Source organism: Ovis canadensis, chromosome 6 (genome assembly GCF_042477335.2).
Source record: "Ovis canadensis isolate MfBH-ARS-UI-01 breed Bighorn chromosome 6, ARS-UI_OviCan_v2, whole genome shotgun sequence".
NCBI lineage: Eukaryota > Metazoa > Chordata > Mammalia > Artiodactyla > Bovidae > Ovis > Ovis canadensis.
In genome coordinates, this window is record NC_091250.1 from 93,957,443 (window position 1) to 93,979,925 (window position 22,483).

At 36.0% G+C, this 22,483-nt stretch overlaps 1 protein-coding gene across 12 annotated transcripts in view; it reads left to right on the forward strand.

Annotated features, from left to right (window-relative positions):
* Window positions 1–22,483, forward strand: part of ADGRL3 (adhesion G protein-coupled receptor L3) — a 936,369-nt gene that overhangs the window by 788,114 nt on the left and 125,772 nt on the right. For 10 of the 12 annotated variants that reach the window (XM_070292434.1, XM_069593110.1, XM_069593112.1 and 7 more), the window contains 4 exons: window positions 6,928–7,111; window positions 8,206–8,328; window positions 17,057–17,265; window positions 18,572–18,748. In XM_070292434.1, the coding sequence (XP_070148535.1) occupies window positions 6,928–7,111; window positions 8,206–8,328; window positions 17,057–17,265; window positions 18,572–18,748 (693 nt within the window). The remainder of the gene's footprint in view (window positions 1–6,927; window positions 7,112–8,205; window positions 8,329–17,056; window positions 17,266–18,571; window positions 18,749–22,483) is intronic. The other 2 variants (XM_069593111.1, XM_069593114.1) reach the window with 1 other exon arrangement.

Below are 22,483 nucleotides of genomic sequence, written 5' to 3' on the forward strand. Positions count from 1 at the left end.
AGGTCATAAGAGTTGGACACGACTTAGCACTATCTTTCTTTCTATCTGTTAAACATAAATATATATATATGATATAGTAAGGGAAACAATGTTCAGCATGATTACTGTATATATTGATAAAAAAAATATTGTGTTCATGAGAACACAGGAAAAAGACAAAGATGTGAAGGTAAAAAATAAAATTTCTTTTTTCAAAAGGATTTCAGCAATTTATTAATTTAAATTTATCCACTAATGGGAGATAATTGCTCTTAACATTCTAATGGGCTGCCTAATGATAAAACACATATATATGAACATATGGTTCAACAAAAGAAAAAAAAGAAAATTCATTAAAAAATAATGAAACCTCAAGAACTCAAAATCTAAATTTATAAATCCTTTATGTAAATATATTTAATGGCTGTAGATTTTCTACACAATACAGCCCAAACTGCTATCGTACTGAAAATCTTCTAAGATCTGAATTATACTCACCATTTCTCTCACTATACTCTTTTTGTGAAGTGAAGTGAAGTCGCTCAGTCGTGTCTGACTCTTTGCGACCCCATGGACTGTAGCCTACCAGGCTCTTCTGTTCATGGGATTTTCCAGGCAATAGTCCTGGAGTGGATTGCCATTTCCTTCTCCAGGGGATCTTCCCAACCCAGGGATCGAACCTGAGTCTCCCACACCGTAGACAGATGCTTTACCGTCTGAGCCACCAGGGAAGTCCACTTTTTTAAAATATATCTTTTCTTACATCATGCGTTCTTCTCACCCCAAACACAAACCATTTCTTGCCTCAATACCTTCGTTTTTTCTTTTTTAATCATTAACTTGCTTATTATGTTTCTCAGCCTCAAACTTCCTCTTCTTAGGTAAAGAAAGCTTATTTATCTTTTAACGTCTGATTCAAAACCAAACACCTCTAGGATCTTTTATCCTTCTCAGCAATAATTCAGTACTTTCTGTCCCATGCGAAAGAAATGTTTACCTTCTGCTTTGGAGTGTAGGCAAATTAAGAACAGATTTCCTTGTTTTTCCTAACCTTACCCAGCAGTGATTTCCCTAGTTCTTTGCATATCATACATATTTAATAAAATACGTGTTGCATTGAAAGTTAAAATGAATTCCCTTCATTCCCTATAACTCATCCTGCCTTCCTTCCAAACCATGCTGATATCTGGTCACTCAGAAGACTTCTTGGGTGACATAGTAAAAAGTTACAGGAGTAAAAGAAGATGTTTTCAGTTTCCCTATCCTATTAATGATTTGATAGTAAAAGTAGGATATTTTTGTTTAATGAGCCTTTATTGAATACTAAAATATCTCAAAACACTAAAATTTACCCTGGAAAAATAAAAATGAACATGATATGTCCCCTGAGGACATCATAATCTAGTGAGAAGGCCAGACCAAATATGAATAATTCTATTAAAGGTGAATAAGTACTAAAAATGGGAGCCCATTGTGACATCAAGTCTCTGATGATAATGATTTGGATAATACTGGCTAGTTAATAGATCTTTTCATTTGCACTTAGATAACCTTTGCTCATAAAATCAGAGATTTTTTTTTTCCTACTGATATGAAAAGGGAGAAAACTCACTTTCATGTGAATCTTCACTAGATGGCAATAATTCAGCAAAGAGTTATTGAACACTTACTGTGTGCCAGGCAGTTTGGGACACTTACAAATGACACAATCACTACCTTCATGAAGTTTACCCTTTTTTGAGTGAGTGATCTACCAGTTAAATAGTTTTGTAGGTAAATAAATATCTGACACACCTTAGATAATGATACTTATTACAAAGAAGACAAAACATATAATGGATTTAAGTGGGTGACTCTCCTTAGATATGCTGCTAATGGAAGACCTATATGAGCAGCTGACACCTGAGCTAAAACCTGAATGAGATCATGATTAAAAAGCTTGTCTTCAAAAAAACTACTAGGATGGTATAGTTTTATATCCTTTCAAAGGCATTCATTCTGTTTGTTTATTTTAATGGTTTTCAAGCAAGGAAGAAGGGTAACTAAGTTTCCCAGGTGATTTGGTTACCTAGTTTATGATTTAGAGTTTACCTTGGTAAGAAATGCCATTGATATATTTCTCACCATGGACCCTTTTATGTATTCTTGCTAAGGAATTCTAGACTATTTCACAAGCACATTCTCCTGGAAAAATGATAAAAATTGATATTGGAAAGATATACAACTATTTCAAAATATTCACAGTATTTCAACAAATAAATAAATACAAATAAATACAGTGTCCCTTTTGAAATATATGAAGTGTGATTAAACAGTTTAAAATACCTTTTAACAAACATGCTCAGTGTAAAATTAGTCAAATGAATTTGCTTAAGATCTGAATTTAATGATGAGGTGTCAGATAATATTGTGCAATGCCAATATATGTCCAGAAAGATATGGGATGTCCATAATTCTGGTATGAATCTAACTGACTTTTCACACTTCCTAATTTATGTTTGATTTTTAGGAAGGCAAAAGTGACTTTAGAGTCTAGTCTGTAAACTGCTTAATAAGAAAAGTAGTATCTTATATAGCATGCCCCTGCTGCTGCTGCTGCTGCTGCTGCTGCTAAGTCGCTTCAGTCGTGTCCGACTCTGTGCGACCCCATAGACGGCAGCCCACCAAGGCTCCCCCATCCCTGGGATTCTCTAGGCAAGAATACTGGAGTGGGTTGCCATTTCCTTCTCCAATGCATGAAAGTGAAAAGTCAAAGTGAAGTCGCTCAGTCGTGTCTGACTCTTAGCGACCTCATAAACTGCAGCCTACCAGGCTCCTCCATCCGTGGAATTTTCCAGGCAAGAGTAACCACCCTCAAATTGAAATATGATGCATCTTATTTTCTTATGCAGTTCACACTTTGTTAATTGGTTAGAAAACATCAAATTGCCCAAAGGCACACTGAAATATGTGGTGAAACCAGAATATAAATTCCCAGGTCCATCTTCTATTCAGTTTCTTGTGTTTTGAAAAAGATAGTAGGGTGAATTAACATTTAGTTTCTGGCAAAGATATTTTTAATTAAATTAACATCCCCAAATTTTAAATTATTTCAGTCTATAATGTCAAAACCATTAGGTATTTTTGTTGTTTTCCTTTTTCAACCTTTTGTGGTTAGAATATATTTTAAGATTTATCCAGAATTAGTCTTATTTATTCTAACTTTAGAATATAAATCTTAGGTCAATAAAAAAAATGATAGCAGATGAGAAATTGATGAGAGCTATTGATCAATGTCCCATTACCTCACTTTAATCAAATTCATTGTATATTTCCTGTTCAAGTTCGGTTCAAAACTGTAGTTAAATTCATTTCTTTGGAACCAAATAAAATGAAAAAGTAACATATTTTAAAGAAATGTTTTTGAGTTAGCGAAAGCAATACAATACCTAGTTTGACCAGAAAATGCCCCAAAATGAAAGCTTTATTACCAAATGTCATCATTTGTATGTAAAATGTATAAATGTATGAACATATAGGGAAAATGAAATATAGATGTTCTTTTGCTATTGAATATTTGTGACTGTTTATTTGGTCTTCATGAAACTGGTAACAGGGACACGTCAACAACCTTTGGAAAGCTTACACAAATTGTATTAATTATAAAGCTATTAAAATTGACTTAATTGTGCTATCTCACTAGCAGAAAACAGATCAGTTAGTTCAAGCCTCTGGAATACATATTATGAGTTTTTTAAAAAAATCATTTATATATATATTTTTTACAGTTAGTCTTTGTTGCTATGTGTGGGTGTTCTCTAGTTGCGGTGAATGGGGGCTGGTCTTCTTCGCAGAACGTGGGTATCTCATTGTGGTGGGTTCCCCTATTGTGGAGCACAGGCTTTAGGGTACACAGGCTTCCGTAGTTGTGGCACATGGGCTCAATAGCTGCAGCTTGTGGGCTCTAGATAGCGCAGGCTCAGTAGTTGTGCATGGGCTTAATTGCTCCATGGCATGCGCAATCTTCCTTTAGCAGGGATCAAGCCCTTGTCCTGTGCAATGGCAGGTGGATTCTTACCCACTGTACCACCAGGGAACATTATGAACTATCTGATACACATGTTCCTTCCATTCCTCCATAGTAAAGTTGTGTATCAGTTCTGCTTATGAGATTGCATTGTAGAAGAGGCATTCCTTCCAGATCTCACTTCAGTGTGACTATTTTGCAATTATCAGGGATGACTTGTGCTTTATTCAGTGAATACCTCTCTTCTGCCCACACTGAACTTTGATATCAAATTAAAATAAAGATAGGATTACACCTAAACACTTGTTATGAGCCAGGAGACCTTATGAAATGATTTCATTATCATCTCTAATTTACAGAAGAGTACAAAAAAGTTAAAAAACTTGCCCAATAGCACACAACTAGTAAGGTGGCAAAGTACAATTGCAGACTCAGCAGATATGATTCCAAATCCCACACTGATTTTAACACCTGAGAATTCTGTCTCATTTCTTGTGTTGATATTTCCTTTTATATACTTAGGCAATCATAATAGGTGCTATTTTAAAAATAAATAAATACTAGATTTGTGTCTTAACCCACCCCGATTTTAGGAACTGTCATTTCTGCAATAAACTTAGAAATCATTTAGGCTTTAACAGAAAACTTCTCTAAAGACTTTGTCTTATTTGGGACAAAGCAGTTGTTAAAATATGCTCAAAATATATAATGAAAAAATACTGCACCTTATACTTTTTCAGTTGCAAAACTAAGATAATAAGGGGTGTGTCTGATGTATTTACTGTCAGTTTAAAGACTCAGTATTTTATGTAAAGCACCCCATTTGTAAACAGTTTCCTATTTAGAACATCTCAGAGTTGACTATAGTTGTTTCTTTTCCTTTTGCATTTTTAAATTAAAAAAAAAAATCTATAGAGAGCAGAACAGAAACATTGCATTATCTTCCCAAAATGTTCCCTGAGGTAAGGTTTAATCAATGTAAGGTGATTCATTAATGTTAAAATGGTTGGTCCATAAAGAATTGGCATAATTTTTGTCACATACGGAGTTTTCAGAGCATTTCTAATGAATTAAGAAGATCAGTGAATCCCAGAAAGAATACTTCCTTGCACTCAAAAGGTCAGTGTCCTCTGTTTGGCTTCAGAGAATACCTAAACTTTTTTGTTGTTTGATTTCTATCCAGCATCTCCTTTTTTTGGCATGTCCTGTTGGCATCACCCCATAGAGAACTTCCTGGAAAGCAGATCAGATTGCTGTGATCCAGAAATGCTTTTGTCTGGTTTCTAGGTCATGTTTTAAACACAGAACAAATGATAGAGTGAAGCATACTATGTGGAAATAGTCATTAAACTCATGAGGGACTTTTTTTTTAACAATGCAAAGTACTCAACTTGCAAGTAGAACTGTTTTATGTACAAATCCGGTGATGTTGATTTTTAGCCAGAACTTGGAAGAGCTGGGAAAAATATCAAGAACAACTTTTATCAAAAGGCAGATTAGTTTTTGAAGCTGATGTTAATTGGCAGCAAGGTGTTTCATTATGAAGCTGAATTTTTAACAGTTGTTACTTGGTTACTATGAAAACACCAGCCAGAAGAAAACACTGCAGCTTAAGGGGTATTCCCCCAGTCTCTCCCACTCCCTCTCCCAAGGTGCCAATACTGTGAGTCCTGTTTTAGAACACCTATGTACTGCCTGGAAAGTGCCTGTGTTTGCTGTTTCTTCAACTTATTTCCAGATTAGATGCATATTTCATAATCAACAGGTTCAAGGAAGATCACTTTCAAACTGTCAGTGGTGTATTTTTCTGTTGTGTAATTCTCTATGTTCGAGTGAAATCTTAAGACCTTAATGGAAGAATTGTCTCCTTGCAACCCAGAGTATTGAACTAACCGTTGGAAATATATAAATTGCAACTAGAAAGACAATTCTTTTGGATGAAGCAGAGAGAACTTTGGTACTTTGTCTCTATGTGTGAGTGTACTTACTGCTGATTTTTTTTTTTTAAGGAAAAATGCTCAAAGGCCATAGGTAGCAAGCTCCAACTGCTTACTCCCCTTCCTAGTAGTAAACAGCACAGAGGTTTATCTTCCAAAGCCCTAGGAGTATGTATGCTTTGATTTTTTCCCCATCGTGACATTTTACTAGCTGGCTAAGAAAAAAATTGGTTTGCTTAGTGAGTTCTTGAGAGAAGGCAATGGCACCCCACTCCAATACTCTTGCCTGGGAAATCCCATGGACAGAGGAGCCTGCTGGGCTGCAGTCCATGGGGTTGCTAAGAGTCAGACACGATTGACTTCACTTTCACTTTTCACTTTCATGCATTGGGGAAGGAAATGGCAACCCACTCCAGTGTTTTTGCCTGGAGAATCCCGGGGACAGAGGAGCCTGGTGGGCTGCTCTCTATGGGGTCGCTCAGAGTCGGACTCGATTGAAGCAACTTAGCAGCAGCAGCAGCAGTGAATTCTTAACCTATACATAACAAATTCTTGTATTGTCCTGTCTTTAGTCATCCTTTTGATTTCTATTATGTTCAGCATCTAGTTTTATGGTGATGTATAGAGGAAATCATTTTTGTGGTGATGTGATAAAAGTCTTAGTTTGAATTACTTGCCAACAGTTTCCCAGCCAAATAATTTAATTATGTGATTATAGTCTTATTGAAGCCTTTGCTATTGATTTTAAGAAAGAAGCATAGCTCTATTTGTTGTCCTTCAGAACAGAAAGCAGGTTTTCCTGTTGTCTTGCAAAGTCTCAGCTAGGATTTCACAGCACAAAATAATGAATGCTTCCACTGTGCAGCATGTCACAGGGGAGGCTGGGACAATACTGAACTCATGCACACCAGTGATTCTTACTTGCTGGACAGCATGTATGCCTGGATTTCTGACAGCCCTGTGGATTCACTAGAGACTTCTGTCATTCTGTTCATCTTCTTGTAGGCAATGGTCGAGACAGTTAACAACCTCCTCCAGCCACAAGCCTTGAATGCCTGGAGAGACCTGACTACAAGTGATCAACTGCGTGCAGCCACCATGTTGCTTGACACTGTGGAGGAAAGTGCCTTTGTGCTGGCTGATAACCTTTTGAAGACTGACATTGTCAGGGAGAACACAGACAATATTCGTAAGTGGCTTTTGTTATACAGAAGGGCCAGAGAAGGACAAGAAAAAACTATCACCTGTTCAGCAGAAGAGGGAAAAGAAAAAAGTATCATCTATGGTGGACCACATATTATGAGTGGTACTTTATTTCAGGGGAGATAAGTTACTGTTTTTTCTATCCCTGGATTGGGAAGATCCCCTGGAGAAGGAAATGGTAACACACTCCAGTATTCTTGCCTGGAGAATCCCATGGACGGAGAAGCCTGGTAGGTTACAGTCCATGGGGTCACAAAGAGTCAGACATGACTAAGCGACTTCACACACACACATACTTAGGAGGGTATCACTTGTCATTAGCTTAGGAGTGTCCTCATAATCATGTATGTATCTTTCTAAGGACATTTCAATACTGATTATATTAGCCTGACCTGAGATCGAGGTCAGTGAGACGTTTTTTTGTTTTTTTTTTTTCAATTTTTATGTGTGAAATTTATGTATACATATAAGTTTCTGTCTATGGAGGGTAGTATTTTAAATTTTACCCTATGGGTCACTTCAGTTATAATAAGAATCTCTCTAAATTATAAACTAGAAAGAAGGTAGTAATTTAAGTGAAAGTGTTAAAAATAATTTTTTATAATTGTGTTGCTAGCTCATCAAAAGTATAAATCTAATTAGTGTGTTTAAGGATGTAGCTGACAGTTTTGTTTCAGAAGATTTGATAAAGTTATTTCAAAGTTATTAGATTTAAAGATAAGTCAGTATTGATATAGAGCTCCAGATTATAAAAGGATTTCACTTCATAAAATAAAGATAACATTTTGAAAGGAAACTGATAGTCAATGACAAATTGTATTTGAGCTTTAATTTTAAGTTCTAGGCTTTATAATTGATAGTCTTACTTATCTGATTTTTAATAACTTTTATTTGCTTTATTTTGAAAAAAAAAGTGAAATACTTAAAAAAAAAAGAATTTCTAAAAACACTGAACTACTATAAAGTATAGCAGATGAAGATCAGTTCCAGTGTTTTGATTTCAGAAATGTTTTAGTAATTAGATTATCTTAACTTTGGCATGTTTCTCAGTGAGTACTGACATCTTTTTACCATTAATAGAATTGGAAGTTGCAAGATTGAGCACAGAAGGAAACTTAGAGGACCTGAAATTTCCAGAAAACACCGGTCATGGAAGCACTATCCAGCTTTCTGCAAATACTCTAAAACAAAATGGCCGAAATGGTAGGTTAGAATTTATTAAGTTTGATGGAATTGAACTCTTCATTAATTCATTGAGTCTTAGGTTGGAATTTTAGATCTGCTATCTAAAATCTTTTCTCTCCTCTCTCTCCACTGATCTCTTTCTTCTCCTCTTTCTTAGCTTCTACACTGACAATATTTTAATGATATTTGCTCTACAAAATTCCAAGTTATATTTGGAAATTGTTGTTACCTTTCAGATGTAGAAAAATATCAGAAACTTGAATATGAGGAAAATTGATAGACAACAAAATCCAGAAGTTCTGACTTTTTCCTTTGGAAGGAGTAACACCCACCAACTTGACAGATTTTGTTTCTAAAATTTCTAGTAGAAATTTTATTTATACTTTAAAAATTGTATTTTCCTTATTAAATTATTTTTGATGATTTTTTATTCTTTTCCTTTGCAACACATATAGAAAATGTAAATATAAGCAGATGCTTTTGGACAATGGAACTAGTATATATAGATCAATTTAGTACCAGATTATAGTAACTGAGTATAATTAAAATTAAATAAATATTAAAAAATAATCTCATAGAGAGTATGTCTCAAGCCTCACTAATATTAACAGTTTTAAATAAGGAGATGATATCTTTTAACCTGCTATGTGATAGGAAGATGACTTCAGGTTGTACAACCAGCTCAAAGCTGATGTTTCATATTACAAGGTAAATAGTTTTGAAAAAGAAGAGACTTAAATAATATCAAGAAAAACAGATTATGTTTGTTGCCAGCAGAACAAAATTCTTTAGTATTGGAAATTTTATCAGCCCTAACTTAAAATTGTTTTTATTTTGTTATTAAGTGTGAATATTGAGGCAACACTAAGATTTTCTGTAGAGTGAAATCAGATTCCTGATTCTTCCTAATGATTTCCCTTCTTTGGCTCTTGGCCCACATCAGTTTATCCTATTGACAGAGAGTTCTTCACCCCAACTTACACTTAGGATGAAATAAAATGACTTCACAGACCTATCACATGCTCCCTAGTCCAGTTCCTTCCTGCCTCAGCTGCTCCAGCTTATGTCTTTTTTAGCATGCTCTCTGTGATCTAGACAGTCCGGTCTTGATTTTCTTTTTTAAATTGAGATATAATTGGCAAATAACATTATGTTAGTTTAAGGTGTACATCATGGTGGCTTGATATTTGCATATATTATGAAATGATACCACAATAAGTCTAGTTAGCATTCATCACCATAGAGAGTTAATTTTCTTTTTCTTGAGAAAAGTTTTAAAATCTATTGTTTTATCAATTTTCCAAACAGATGATCTAGCATCATAACTATAATCACCATCATCATGACTTATTTATTTCACAAATAAAAGTTTTTACACTTTACTCTCATTTTGCTTACCCTCACCCTTCACTTCTAGCCACCAGTAGTCTGTTTTCTTTATTAGTTAGTTAGCTAGTTTGTTTTTTCTTAAGATTCCACATGTAAATGAGATACTTGTGTTTCTCTATCTGACTTATTTCTGTTAGCATAATGCCCTCAAAGTCCATGCATTTTATAGCAAGTAACAAAATTTTCCTTTTCATGGCTAAAGAGTGTTCCATTTCCCATTTTATATCTCTATATAATTATATACATAACATTATCTTTATTTGTTCATTTATCAGTGGATACTTGATTCCATGTGTTGGCTATTATAAATAATTCTATAGTGAACATGGGGGTGCATAGGTCTTTTTCAAATCACTGTTTTTATTTGCTTCAGATAAATACCCAGAAGTAGACTTGCTCATCATCTGACAATCCTGCTTTCAATTTTTTGAGGAATCCTCATATTTTTAATTTTTTGTTTTCTATAGTAGATATATCAATTATATTTTCACCAATAATACACAAGTGTTCCCTAGTTTAGTCTCAATACTTTTTCTTGAATGTACCAAGAATATTTCCCTCATCCTACATTTGTATTTTCTTTCTTCTGAAGTACAATTTTTACCTTACTTGTTCTAGAAGCTTCTCTATCATTTATTGCTCAGTATAAATCTTAACCCTTTAGGAAAGTTTTCCCTGTTGCCTCAAAGGTAGACTAGTCTTCCCTAATCATTCTTTTCTCATTAACCATTTTCTGCAAGTGCTTCTTCATAGGATTTATTTACTTATCATTATATGAAATTACTATTAATAGTAATTATTATTTTTTAAGTTTCCTGCATATTGTCTGACTGTTTCTCTAGGAGATGATCTCCATGAGAACAAGAAGCTTTCCCAATATGTTCACTGGTGTAACGCTAGTGCCTGGCACACGGATGTCACTAAGCGTTTATCAAATAAATGTATGGATTTTCAGATATAAAGCCAATGAAGATTGAAATATGTCTACATTAGTCATATAGACATATAGTTTACATAGTCATATAATTTTGAACTCATTTTATTTACTAAATTAATGTGTGCGTGTGTCTGTGTGTGTTTTAGGCCACATTTAAGCATGAATCCACATTTAAGCATGAATTCTGGAGTGGAGAGTCTGTAACAATTATATATGACAAATTACACTGGTAAAACAAGGTGGGATGACAGTCTGACACCATTCCACAAGGGAAAATTGGTATGAATTATCACCAGTTTTAAACCAATTAAAATAGCAGTTGTTTCTGTCAATGAGAAAAATACATAGCCATTCCAAAGTGTAGCCCTCCAAAGATTAACATTTTTATGTTAAATCTAGAGGAAAAGAACTAAAATTAAATGCTACGTTGTAACAGTCAAGAAGTATTTAGTACATTATTGTTTGTATTAGAAAGTATAAGAATGCCCCTTCTGTTATATGGCTTGGATAATAATCTCTTTACTTGATTAGAAATCTTATAGTATTACTGAGACAGCTAGATAATCAGGCCCGGAAAACATACAAGAGCAAAGAGGCTGACAGCAGCCAGTGTCATCACACAGAAACAGTGCTGTGATATGTCACTACTGCCTCAAGGGAAGGTGCTGCTGCTGCTGCTCCACCTCCTACTTCCTTGAGTCACTAGCTCCCCATCTGAACTCTGAGGCTAGTGCATCTGACTGAACACGTTGAACTGATGTGCCCCAAGCAACCTCTTTGAAAGGCAGGCTGGGAAAGCAAATATATGTCCCTTTTGTGTCTAGAAGTATCTAAGAGTAGGGCATTTCCCAAATGTGGGAGTGCAATTTAGATATTGGACAGCCCCCTCCTTCCTCAAAAAATGTATTAATTTTTATCTTTATTCCCACTTCACTCTAAGATTCAGGGATTTCCCTGTCTTGGTTACTATGGTGGTCAGAACAGTGCCTGTCTCTTGGGGAACCAAAATGGATTTATACTGGAAGGAAGACATAGGGCTTTAATAAAGGAAATTATGTAAAATTTAAGAGAAACATGCTAAAAAGTTAATTTTACAGGGGATTTATAAGAGATTGTCACAAGAGAAAAAATAAGATAGAAGGGCATAAAAAGAATGTGATCTTGAATATGATAGTTGAGGTTTAAGACAGGTAAGGAATTTTTAAAATTCATTGAAATACAGTTATTTACAATGTTACATTTACAATATACATATCCATTCTTTTCCATTATGGTTTATTGCAGGATATTAAATATGCTGCACTCTATAGTAGGACATTATTGTTTAATCATTCTCTACATAATTTGCATCTGCTAATCTCAAACTCCCAATCCTTCCTTCTCCCAGACTCCCTCCCCTTCAGTAACTACAGGTAAAGATTTTGAATATTTTATTTTATTTTAATTGAAATTGAGAAATAATTGGAATATAATAGTGCACTTATCTTAAGTGTTTGATCTCCTTGCTTGATCTGATCTGACAGCAAACAGATCAAATAAGTCAGTCCTAAAGGAAATCAACCCTGAATACTCATTGGAAGGACTGATACTGAAGCTGAAGCTCCAATACTTTGCCCACCTGATGCAAAGAGCTGACTCATTGAAAAAGACCCTGATTCTGGGAAAGACTGAAGGCAGAAGGAGAAGAGGGGAGCAGAGGATGAGATGGTTGGATAGCATCACAGATGCAATGGACACAAACATGGGTAATTTCCAGGTGATGGTGAGGGACAGAGAAGCCTGGCATGCTGCAGTCTATGGAGTCACAAAGAGTCGGACATGACTTGGTGACTGAACAACAGGATCTTAAGTATTTAGCTTGATGAATTTGACAGTTATACGTTTCTCTGTTACATCACATAAAATAAGATGAGTGATGTTTTTAAAGTGCTACACTCAATATGGCAGCAAATTTGGAAAACTCAGCAGTAGGCACAGGACTGGAGAATTTCAGTTTCATTCCAATGCCAAAGAATGTTCAAATTTTTGTACAGTTGTTCATTTCACATTCTAGTAGGTTATGCTTCAAGCTAGGCTTCAATGGTGTGTGAACTGAGAACTTACAGATGTAAAAGCTGAGTTTAGAAAAGGCAGAGGACACAGAGATCTTATTGCTAGCATTCACTGATCATAAAGAAAGGAAGGGGATTCCAGAAAAGCATCTACTTCTACTTCATTGACTCAACTAAAGCCTTTAACTCTGTATATAACAACAAACTGTGGAAAATTCTTAAAGAGGTAATAATACCAGACCACATTACCTGTTGCCTGAATAATTCATATGAAGGTAAACAGGTTCATGACATTGTACAGGAGTCAGGAATCAAGACCATCCCCAAGAAAAAGAAATGTAAAAAAGCAAAATGGCTATGTGGGGAGGGCCTTACATGTAGCTAAGAAAAGAAGAGAAGCGAAAAGCAAAGGAGAAAAGGAAAAATATACCCATTTGAATGCAGAGTTCTAAAGAATAGCAAGAAGAGATAAGAAAGCCTTCCTCAGTGATCAGTACAAAGAAATAGAGGAAAACAATAGAATGGAAATACTAGAGATCTCTTCAAGAAAATTAGGGATGCCAAGGAAATATTTCATGCAAAGATGGGCTCGATAAAGGACAGAAATGGTATGGACCTAACAGAAGCAGAAGATATTAAGAAGAAGTGGCAAGAATACACAGAAGAACTATACAAAAAAATTCATCACAACCCAGATAATCATGATGGTGTGACCACTCACCTAGAGCCAGTCATCTTGGAATGTAAAGTTAAGTAGGCCTTAGGAAGCATTAGTATGAAAAAAGCTAGTTGAGGTGATGGAATTACAGTTGAGCTATATCAAATCCTAAAAAATGATGCTGTGAAAGTGCTGCACTCAATATGCCAGCAAATTTGGAAAACTCAGCAGTGGCCACAGGACTGGAAAAGGCCACTTTTCATTCCAATCCCAAAGAAAGGTAATGCCAAAGAATGCTCAAACTATCTCTTAATTGCACTCATCTCACATGCTGGTAAAGTAATGCTCAAAATTCTCCAAGCCAGGCTTCAACAATAGTGAACTGTGAACTTCTTGATGTTCAAGCTGGTTTTAGAAAAGGCAAAGGAACCAGAAATCAAATTGTCAACATCCATTGGATCATCGAAAAAGCAAGAGAGTTCCAGAAAAACATCTATACCTGCTTTATTGACTATGCCAAAGCATTTGACTGTGTGGATCATAATCAACTGGAAAATTCTGAAAGAGATGGGAATACCAGACCACCTGACCTGCCTCTTAATCTGTATGCAGGTCAGAAAGTAATAGTTAGAACTGGACATGGGACAACAGACTGGTTCTAAATCGGGAAAGGAATATGTCGAGACTATATATTGTCACCCTGCTTATTTAACTTATATGGAAAATACATCATGAGAAATTCTGGGCTGAATGAAACCCAAGCTGGAATGAAGATTTCCAGGAGAAATATCAATAACCTCAGATATGCAGATGACACCACCATTATGGCAGAAAGTGAAGAAGAACTAAAGAGCCTCTTGATAAAAGTGAAAGAAAAGAGTGAAAAAGTTGGCTTAAAGCTCAGCATCAGAAAAGTAAGATCATGACTTTCAGTCCCATCACTTCATGGCAAATAGATGGGGAAACAGTGGCAGACTTTATTTTTGGGGTTCCAAAATCACTGCAGATAGTGACTGCAGCTATGAAATTAAAAGACGCTTACTCCTTGGAAGAAAAGTTGTGACCAACCTAAACAGTGTATTAAAAAGCAGAGACATTACTTTGCCAACGAAGGTCCATCTAGTCAAGGCTATGGTCTCAGTAGTCATGTATGGATATGAGAGTTGGACTATAAAGAAATCTGAGGGCCACAGAATTGATACTTTTGAACTGTGGTGTTGAAGATTCTTGAGAGTTCCTTGGGCTGCAAGGAGATCCAGCCAGTCCATCCTAAAGGAAATCAGTCCTGAATGTTCACTGAAAGGACTAATGTTGAAGCTGAAACTCCAATAATTTGGCCACCTGATGCAAAGAGCTGACTCATTTGAAAAGATCCTGATGCTGGGAAAGATTAAAGGCTGGAGGAGAAGGGGACGGCAGAGAATGTGATGGTTGGATGGCATCACTGACTCAATGGACATGAGTTTGAGTAAACTCCAGGAATTTGTGATGGACAGGGAGGCCAGACGTGCTGCCGTCAGTGGGGTCGCAAAGAGCTGGACCTGACTGAATGACTGCACTTAACTGAACTGAAAGTAGCAACAGTTAGAACTGGACATGGAGCAACAGATTACTTCAGAATTGGGAAAGGAGTACAACAAGTCTGTATATTGTTGCTGTGCTTATTTAACTTCTGTGTAGAATATATCATGTGAAATATTGGACTAGATGAATCATAAACTGGAATTAAGATTGCCAGGAGAAATATCAACAACCTCAGATATGCAGATACCACCACTCTAATGGCAGAAATTGAGGAGGACCTAAGAATTTCTTGATGAGGGTGAAAGAGGAGAATGAAAAAACTGGTTTGAAACTCAGCATTAAAAAACTAAGATCATGGCATGTGGTCTCATCACTTCATGGCAAATAGAAGGAGAAACTACAAGCAGTTACAGACTTTAATTTCTTTTGCTCCAAAATCACTGCAGATAGTGACTGCAGCCATGAAATTAAAAGGTGCTTACTCCTTGGAAGGCAAGCGATGACAAAGCTAGACATCAGAGACATCACTTTGCAGATGAAAGTCCATATAGTCAAAGCTATGTTTTTTCCAGTAATCATGTACAAATGTGAAAGTTGGACTATTAAAAAGGCTAAATGCCAAAGAATTGATATTTTTGAATCATGGTGCTGGAGAAGTCCTTCGGACTGCAAGAAGATCAAACCAGTCAATCCTAAAGGAAATCAACCCTGAATATACATTTAAAGGACTGATGCTGAAGCTGAAGCTGAAGCTCTAATACTTTGGCCAACTTACACGAAGAGCTGACTCACTAGAAAAGACTCTGATTCTGGAAAAGACTGAATTCAAAAGCAGAAGGGGTGCCAAAGAAAGAGGCTGTTAGAGAGCATCACCAAGTCAATGGACATGGATTTGAGCAGACTTCAGGAGATAGTGAAGGACATGGAACCTGGCATGCTGTAGTCCATGGGATCGCAAAAAGTTGGACATGATTTATCAACTGAACAACAACCCAGAAAATGTCCTGATGTCTCTTTCTGGTTTTCTCACCCCATCTCCCAAACTGATGAACTGCTTTATTCTCATTAATATTTCTAATTACAAATTTTGTCTGTTCTTAGACTTCGTGTAACTGGAATAATAAAGTGTGTATTCTTTCCATCTGTATTCTTTAATTCTGTATAATATTTTGTGGATTCAGTCATGATGCTCCATCTATCATTAGTTTGTTCTTTATTGATATATAGTAATTCTATTATTTTAATAAGCCATAATTTATTTATTCTCCAATTGATATACTTTGAGTTGTTTCTATTTTTGGACTTTTGTGAATAAGGTAGTTATAAACATGCTTATACAACATTTTCTTTCTTTGTGAATATATGTTTCCATGTATCTAGCAAGGGTAGATATACGTTTAACTTTGTAAAAAATTGCCAAATATTTTTCCAAGTAGTTGAACTCCCACCAATAGTATGCAGAGGTTCATTTGTTCCATACTTTTACCAACATTAGTGTGGCTAGTCTTTTGTAGTGTGAGTTGTGGAGATTCTAGTGGGTATGAAATGCTATCTCAATATTATTTTGATTTTTACTTCCCTAATTATGAATAATGTTGACAGTTTTTCTTGTATCTATTAGCTTTTTATATATCTATAATAAAGTGTAATAATACTTTATAATAATTTTGTTTTTCCATTTTAGTATGAAATTATTTCTTGAGTAGAAAAAATGCTTTATGTATTTATAAATCATATGCATTTATATTTCCTAGTTAGTGGCTCTCTTCTTAATTTTCTTAATATTGTATTTTGGTAGACACAGATTTTCAATTTTGATAAAATTTAGTTTGCCATCTTTTTCTTTTATAATTAGTGGCTTTTAGGTCCTATCCAAAGAATCTTTGCTTTCCCAAAGATCACATAGATATCTGATATTTTGTTCCAGACTTTCTTTGATTTGAATGAGATAGGGATTGAGGTTTTTTATTTGTTTGTTTGTTTCTTTAGTACTGATATGTAGTTATTTTCATATCATTAGACTCTCCTTTCCTCATGAATGGCTGGCACTTTGGTTGAAATGAATGTTTGAATTTTGTTGTGAATATATAATATATAAATTTGATTATAATCTAATTAGAAACACCTAGTCTAAAATGGATGCACAAGCTAATTAGTTTCTTCCCAATATATATGTACTTATTTTAGGAGAGATCAGAGTGGCCTTTGTCCTTTATAACAACTTGGGTCCTTATTTGTCCACGGAGAATGCCAGCATGAAGTTAGGAACAGAGGCCATGTCCACCAATCATTCTGTTATCGTCAATTCTCCAGTTATTACAGCAGCCATAAACAAAGAGTTCAGTAATAAGGTTTATTTGGCTGATCCTGTGGTGTTCACTGTTAAACACATCAAGGTAAGAAAATGTTTATCCACATTATATTTGTTATAATTATGAAGTATATTAATTTCCTTTCATTGTCCATATTATTTGACATATAGAAATTCATTTTCTATGAAATAGCGACTTTTTTCCCCAAAGTGAGGGAAGAGAGTAATTCTTGTATATGTATATCAATTCAGTTCAGTTCAGTCACTCAGTTGTGTCTGACTCTTTGCAACCTTATGGACTTGCAACATGCCAGGCTTCTCTGTCCATCACCAACTCCTGGAGCTTGCTCAAACTCATGTCCATCAAATCAGTGATTTCATCCAATCATCTCATCCACTGTTGCCCCCTTCTTTTCCTGCCCTCAATCATTCCCAGCATTAGGGTATTTTCCATTGAGTCAGTTCTTCGAATCAGGTGGCCAAAGAATTGGAGCTTCAGCTTCAGTGTCAGTCCTTCCAATGAATATTCAGGACTGATTTCCTTTAGCATTGACTGGTTTGATCTCTCTGCAGCCCAAGGGACTCTCAAGAATCTCTCCAACACCACAGTTCAAAAGTAGCAATTAGGTAAAAGTATTCATAGATGGATTTATAAATACTTCCCTGTAATTAAAAATAACTACCAATATGTTCAGTGGAACTGGGCATAACTACACATCTGACATTACAAGTAATTATGCCCTTTGTGTGTAGATATAATTTTATGCATATACAAAGATTGTAGTGTAAATTGAACAAAAAATTTTAAAGACTGTTATCTCAGAGAGGCTTTCCTGGTGGCTCAGATGGTAAAAAATCTGCCTGCAATGCAAGATTTCCAGGTTTGATCCTGAGGTTGAGAAGATCCCCTGTAGAACGGAATGGCAGCCCATGGTTCTTAGAATATTAAGTATCTTTGCCTGAAGAATTTCATGGACAGAGAAGTCTGGTGGGCTACAGTCCATGGTGTAGCACAGAATCGAACAAGACTGAGCAATTTTCACTTTCATTTTTCTTTCACTTTCACTTTTATCATCTCAGAAGTTTATTGTATACAGCAATTCTTTGCTTTGTAGGATATATTAATTGATGTGATTCTGAGATAATACTAGTATCCCTTTAATATTATTTTAAAATGAATTCTCCCGTAATCAAGGGGCATAAATAACATATATTCATATATTCAACTTTATTTAGAATTGATAAGCCCCACTTAATATGAAAACATCGGTAGACATCTCCAGAAATACTGGAACATAGTATGAAGTTTTGTTAGATGTAAATAAAATGCCTACTTAATTTGCATGATCATAAAGTAGTTATTGGCTTTACTGATTTTTTTTTTTCTGTAGCAGTCTGAGGAAAACTTCAATCCTAACTGTTCATTTTGGAGCTATTCCAAGCGCACAATGACAGGTTACTGGTCAACCCAAGGCTGTCGGCTCCTGACAACAAATAAGACACATACTACATGCTCTTGTAACCACCTAACCAATTTTGCAGTACTGATGGCACATGTGGAAGTTAAGGTAAGATGTATAGCGTACGATAAAATTCCTTAGCATACAGTTAAGACACTAACTATAAAAAGTCTTACCTCTGCACCTATCTTGGAGAGTATTCTAGCTTTTGTAGTAATTCTATTCAAGAACTCTCTGATGTTCAACCCATACCATAGTGGATGATTCAAAGAACAATTTTTTTTCTATTATCAATATAGTCCATAATCTTGAAATCTGATATGAAATAAAATTTTGCTGATAAAACTTCCCCTGTTATTCCCTGCTTTTATTTTGTATGAATAAATGTCAGACCATATCCTCATGATCTGGACAAGATAGGACCTCAGCGCTACAGGTCACAGCAATGGGGTTAGGAAGCTAGAATCTGTTAGGCTGAAGACTAAGGAGCCATACATGAGATCAAATACTTTCAAAATAAGTATTGGGAAAATAGCCATTAAACACATTGTAATAATGGTTCTGCACATTCAGAAGACACAATTCTAAGGAAATATTCAGGTAATAGATTGTTTCCAAAATCATAAACATGGCTAACTTGGATGCATCAGTCTCTCTCTAGGTGACTGGTTATCATGGAAGGCAGGATGAGTATTTAGATTTCAGATATAGTTAGGATATAAAAATACAAAGGGATTGATAGATAGGTTGTAACAAGGAATTATGATTGTGAATTCTCTTCTCATCTTCCTGATGTCAATAAAAATAGAGGAAGTATCATTCATTCTCCAATACATCTTAAAACATAAAAACCATGGCAAAGATTTTATCTACCTGATATCATCGATCCAATAATTTTATCCAAAATTTTCTTTGGCTCTTTTGAAGTTAAAAATGGTAAAGGTATCTTAGAGGAAAACCAAATCCAAGCCCAATCAGCAGCTAATAAATTACCTTAGCTGTGTCAACACAATCAAATTTGGTCTTTTAAGGACTACAAACAGTATTTTGTCAGAACTTCACAGATTGATAAGCTAAGCAAGATTGGCTACACTAACAAATATTAGATTTAAACCCGGAATGTGTTCTTATGACTCTAAGATTCTCTCTTTTCAGCTTAGGGTATAAATTCAAACACAGGAAAATGGATCATATTTCAAGGAACAAGAAAATGCAATTTTTTGCTCAGTCCATTGCAACAATCTCTACTCAGTCCATTACACAAGAATCTTGACTGTGACCATTCTTTTGTGTCAAAAAGAGATAAAATAAATGGAAATCAGTATTTTCCTTCAGCAGTCAGTAACAAAGTATGCCCTTGATTTCTTCTATCACAATCTCTTGCAGCTATGAGAGTCATTCCCATCTTGATCATGCAACATGAATTTGACACTTGAAAAATGAGAAGCAAGCAGAATGATCATCCCTGAAAGTCCGAAAGGAAACACAGCAACCAAACTTACATTAGACTAATGTCTAGAAATGAAGGCTAGTTTATTCATGCACAGTGAGATATACAGTAGCCAGTTAGAATAGATATTTACATTGTCTAGTTATCAGTTTCTAATTCCACAGGAAAATCTATAAAGAAAACAAAATTACATTGGAGAATTTTGCTTGATGAGCTTGGAAAGAGCAAGAAGAATTAGCTGAGTCTAGATGCTGTTGCTATTAATCTGTGGTGCCCTGATGTATCTTCACTCCAGGGCTCTACCGATGTACTGAGTTGCTCTTTTCTACCATCTGTGTTATCCCTGCAATTCATTCAGTACTTCCTTCTTTCTTTTAAAGAATATTTTTCAAGCACCTAAGTAAAGATATTGATGTGTTATACAATAGGTTCTCAATAAATGTAACTCATTCCTTCTGACCTGCCAGAGATACCACAAGATTCTAGCATTCCAGTGGAACTTAGGTCATTCATGATGCTTACATTTTTGAGGGGAAGGAAAGGGCAGAGAAATAAAGCTTCAGTCATAATTGTGATAAGCCTTATAATTGATACCTACACTGTGATTTAGGACACAGAAGGGCTTCATCTAAGGCAGAACTGCTCAGAGAGGACTTATCAAAAAAGTGACCTGCACTGAAGGATAAATGGGATGAATTTAGGAAGGTAACCTGTGTAAAACTTGCATCAACCACATTCTTGGAACACTTTGCCTTGGGTACACTATTCTCTCTTATCTCTTTCCTACCTCAGCAACTGGTCCTTTTGAGCTTCCTTTGCTGGTGCCTCCCCGTCTCCACAGCCTCTTGTTGTTGCCCTGACCAGGACTATAATCCTAGATGTACTCCAGGCACTATCCATTTCTCTGTAGTTGATCTCATATGGTGGTATGCTGTAACCATCATCTCATGATCCCCAGATTCTATCCCCATTTCTTAACTCCAGACTCCTAAATTCAATAGTTAACTTGATATATCCATCTAGACTTCTAATCAGTGTCACAATTCCAGAACAACACTTTTGGTGTTTTCCTATCAGTCTTTTCTTTCTTAGTAAATGGTTATTCTGTCTTTCCAAAAGCTCTGGAATAACCCATCCCCACAAAATATTGTGGGAAGTAAGAGAAAGGAGATCACTGGCCTCAGCTAGTTTGCAGTTTATCAAGGGAGAGAAGCATTAAGACTGATTTTTGAAGGAAAGGGATGCACTAAAGTGACAATAGGTCTTCCCCGGTGATGCTAATGGTAAAGAACCCACCTGCCAGTGGAGGAGACATAAGAACCATGGGTTCAATCCCTGGGTTGGGAAGATCACCTGGAGGAAGCCATGGTAACCCACTCCAGCATTCTTGCCTGGAGAATCCCACGGTCTGAGGAGTCCATAGGGTCGCAATAGTCAGACACAACTGAAGTGACTTAGCGCTCACACACATGAAGTGACAATATTACTGAAAACCTGCCTCTGTGCACCAGTTCAGTTCAGTTACTCAGTCATGTCTGACTCTTTGCAACCCCATGAATCGTAGCACACCAGGCCTACCTGTCCATCACCATCTCCCGGAGTTCACTCAGACTCACATCCATCGAGTCAGTGATGCCATCCATCCATCTCATCCTTGGTCGTCCCCTTCTCCTCCTGCCCCCAATCCCTCCCAGCATCAGAGTCTTTTCCAATGAGTCAACTCTTCGCATGAGGTGGCCAAAGTACTGGAGCTTCAGCTTTAGCATCATTCCTTCCAAAGAAATCCCAGGGCTGATCTCCTTCAGAATGGACTGGTTGGATCTCCTTGCAGTCCAAGGGACTCTCAAGAGTCTTCTCCAACACCACAGTTCAAAAGCATCAATTCTTCAGCCCTCAGCCTTCTTCACAGTCCAACTCTCACATCCATACATGACCACTGGAAAAACCATAGCCTTGACTAGATGGACCTTAGTTGGCAAAGTAATGTCTCTGCTTTTGAATGTACTGTCTAGGTTGGTCATAACTTTTCTTCCAAGGAGTAAGCATCTTTTAATTTCATGGCTGCAGTCACCATCTGCAGTGATTTTGGAGCCCCCCAAAATAAAGTCTGACACTGTTTCCACTGTTTCCCCATCTATTTCCCATGAAGTGATGGGACTGGATGCCAAGATCTTATTTATCTAAATGTTGAGCTTTAAGCCAACTTTTTCACTCTCCTCTTTCACTTTCATCAAGAGGTTTTTTAGCTCCTCTTCACTTTGTGCCATAAAGGTGGTATCGTCTGCATATCTGAGGTCATTGAGATTTCTCCCGGCAATCTTGATTCCAGCTTATGTTTCTTCCAGTCCAGCATTTCTCATGATGTACTCTGTATATAAGTTAAATAGCAGGGT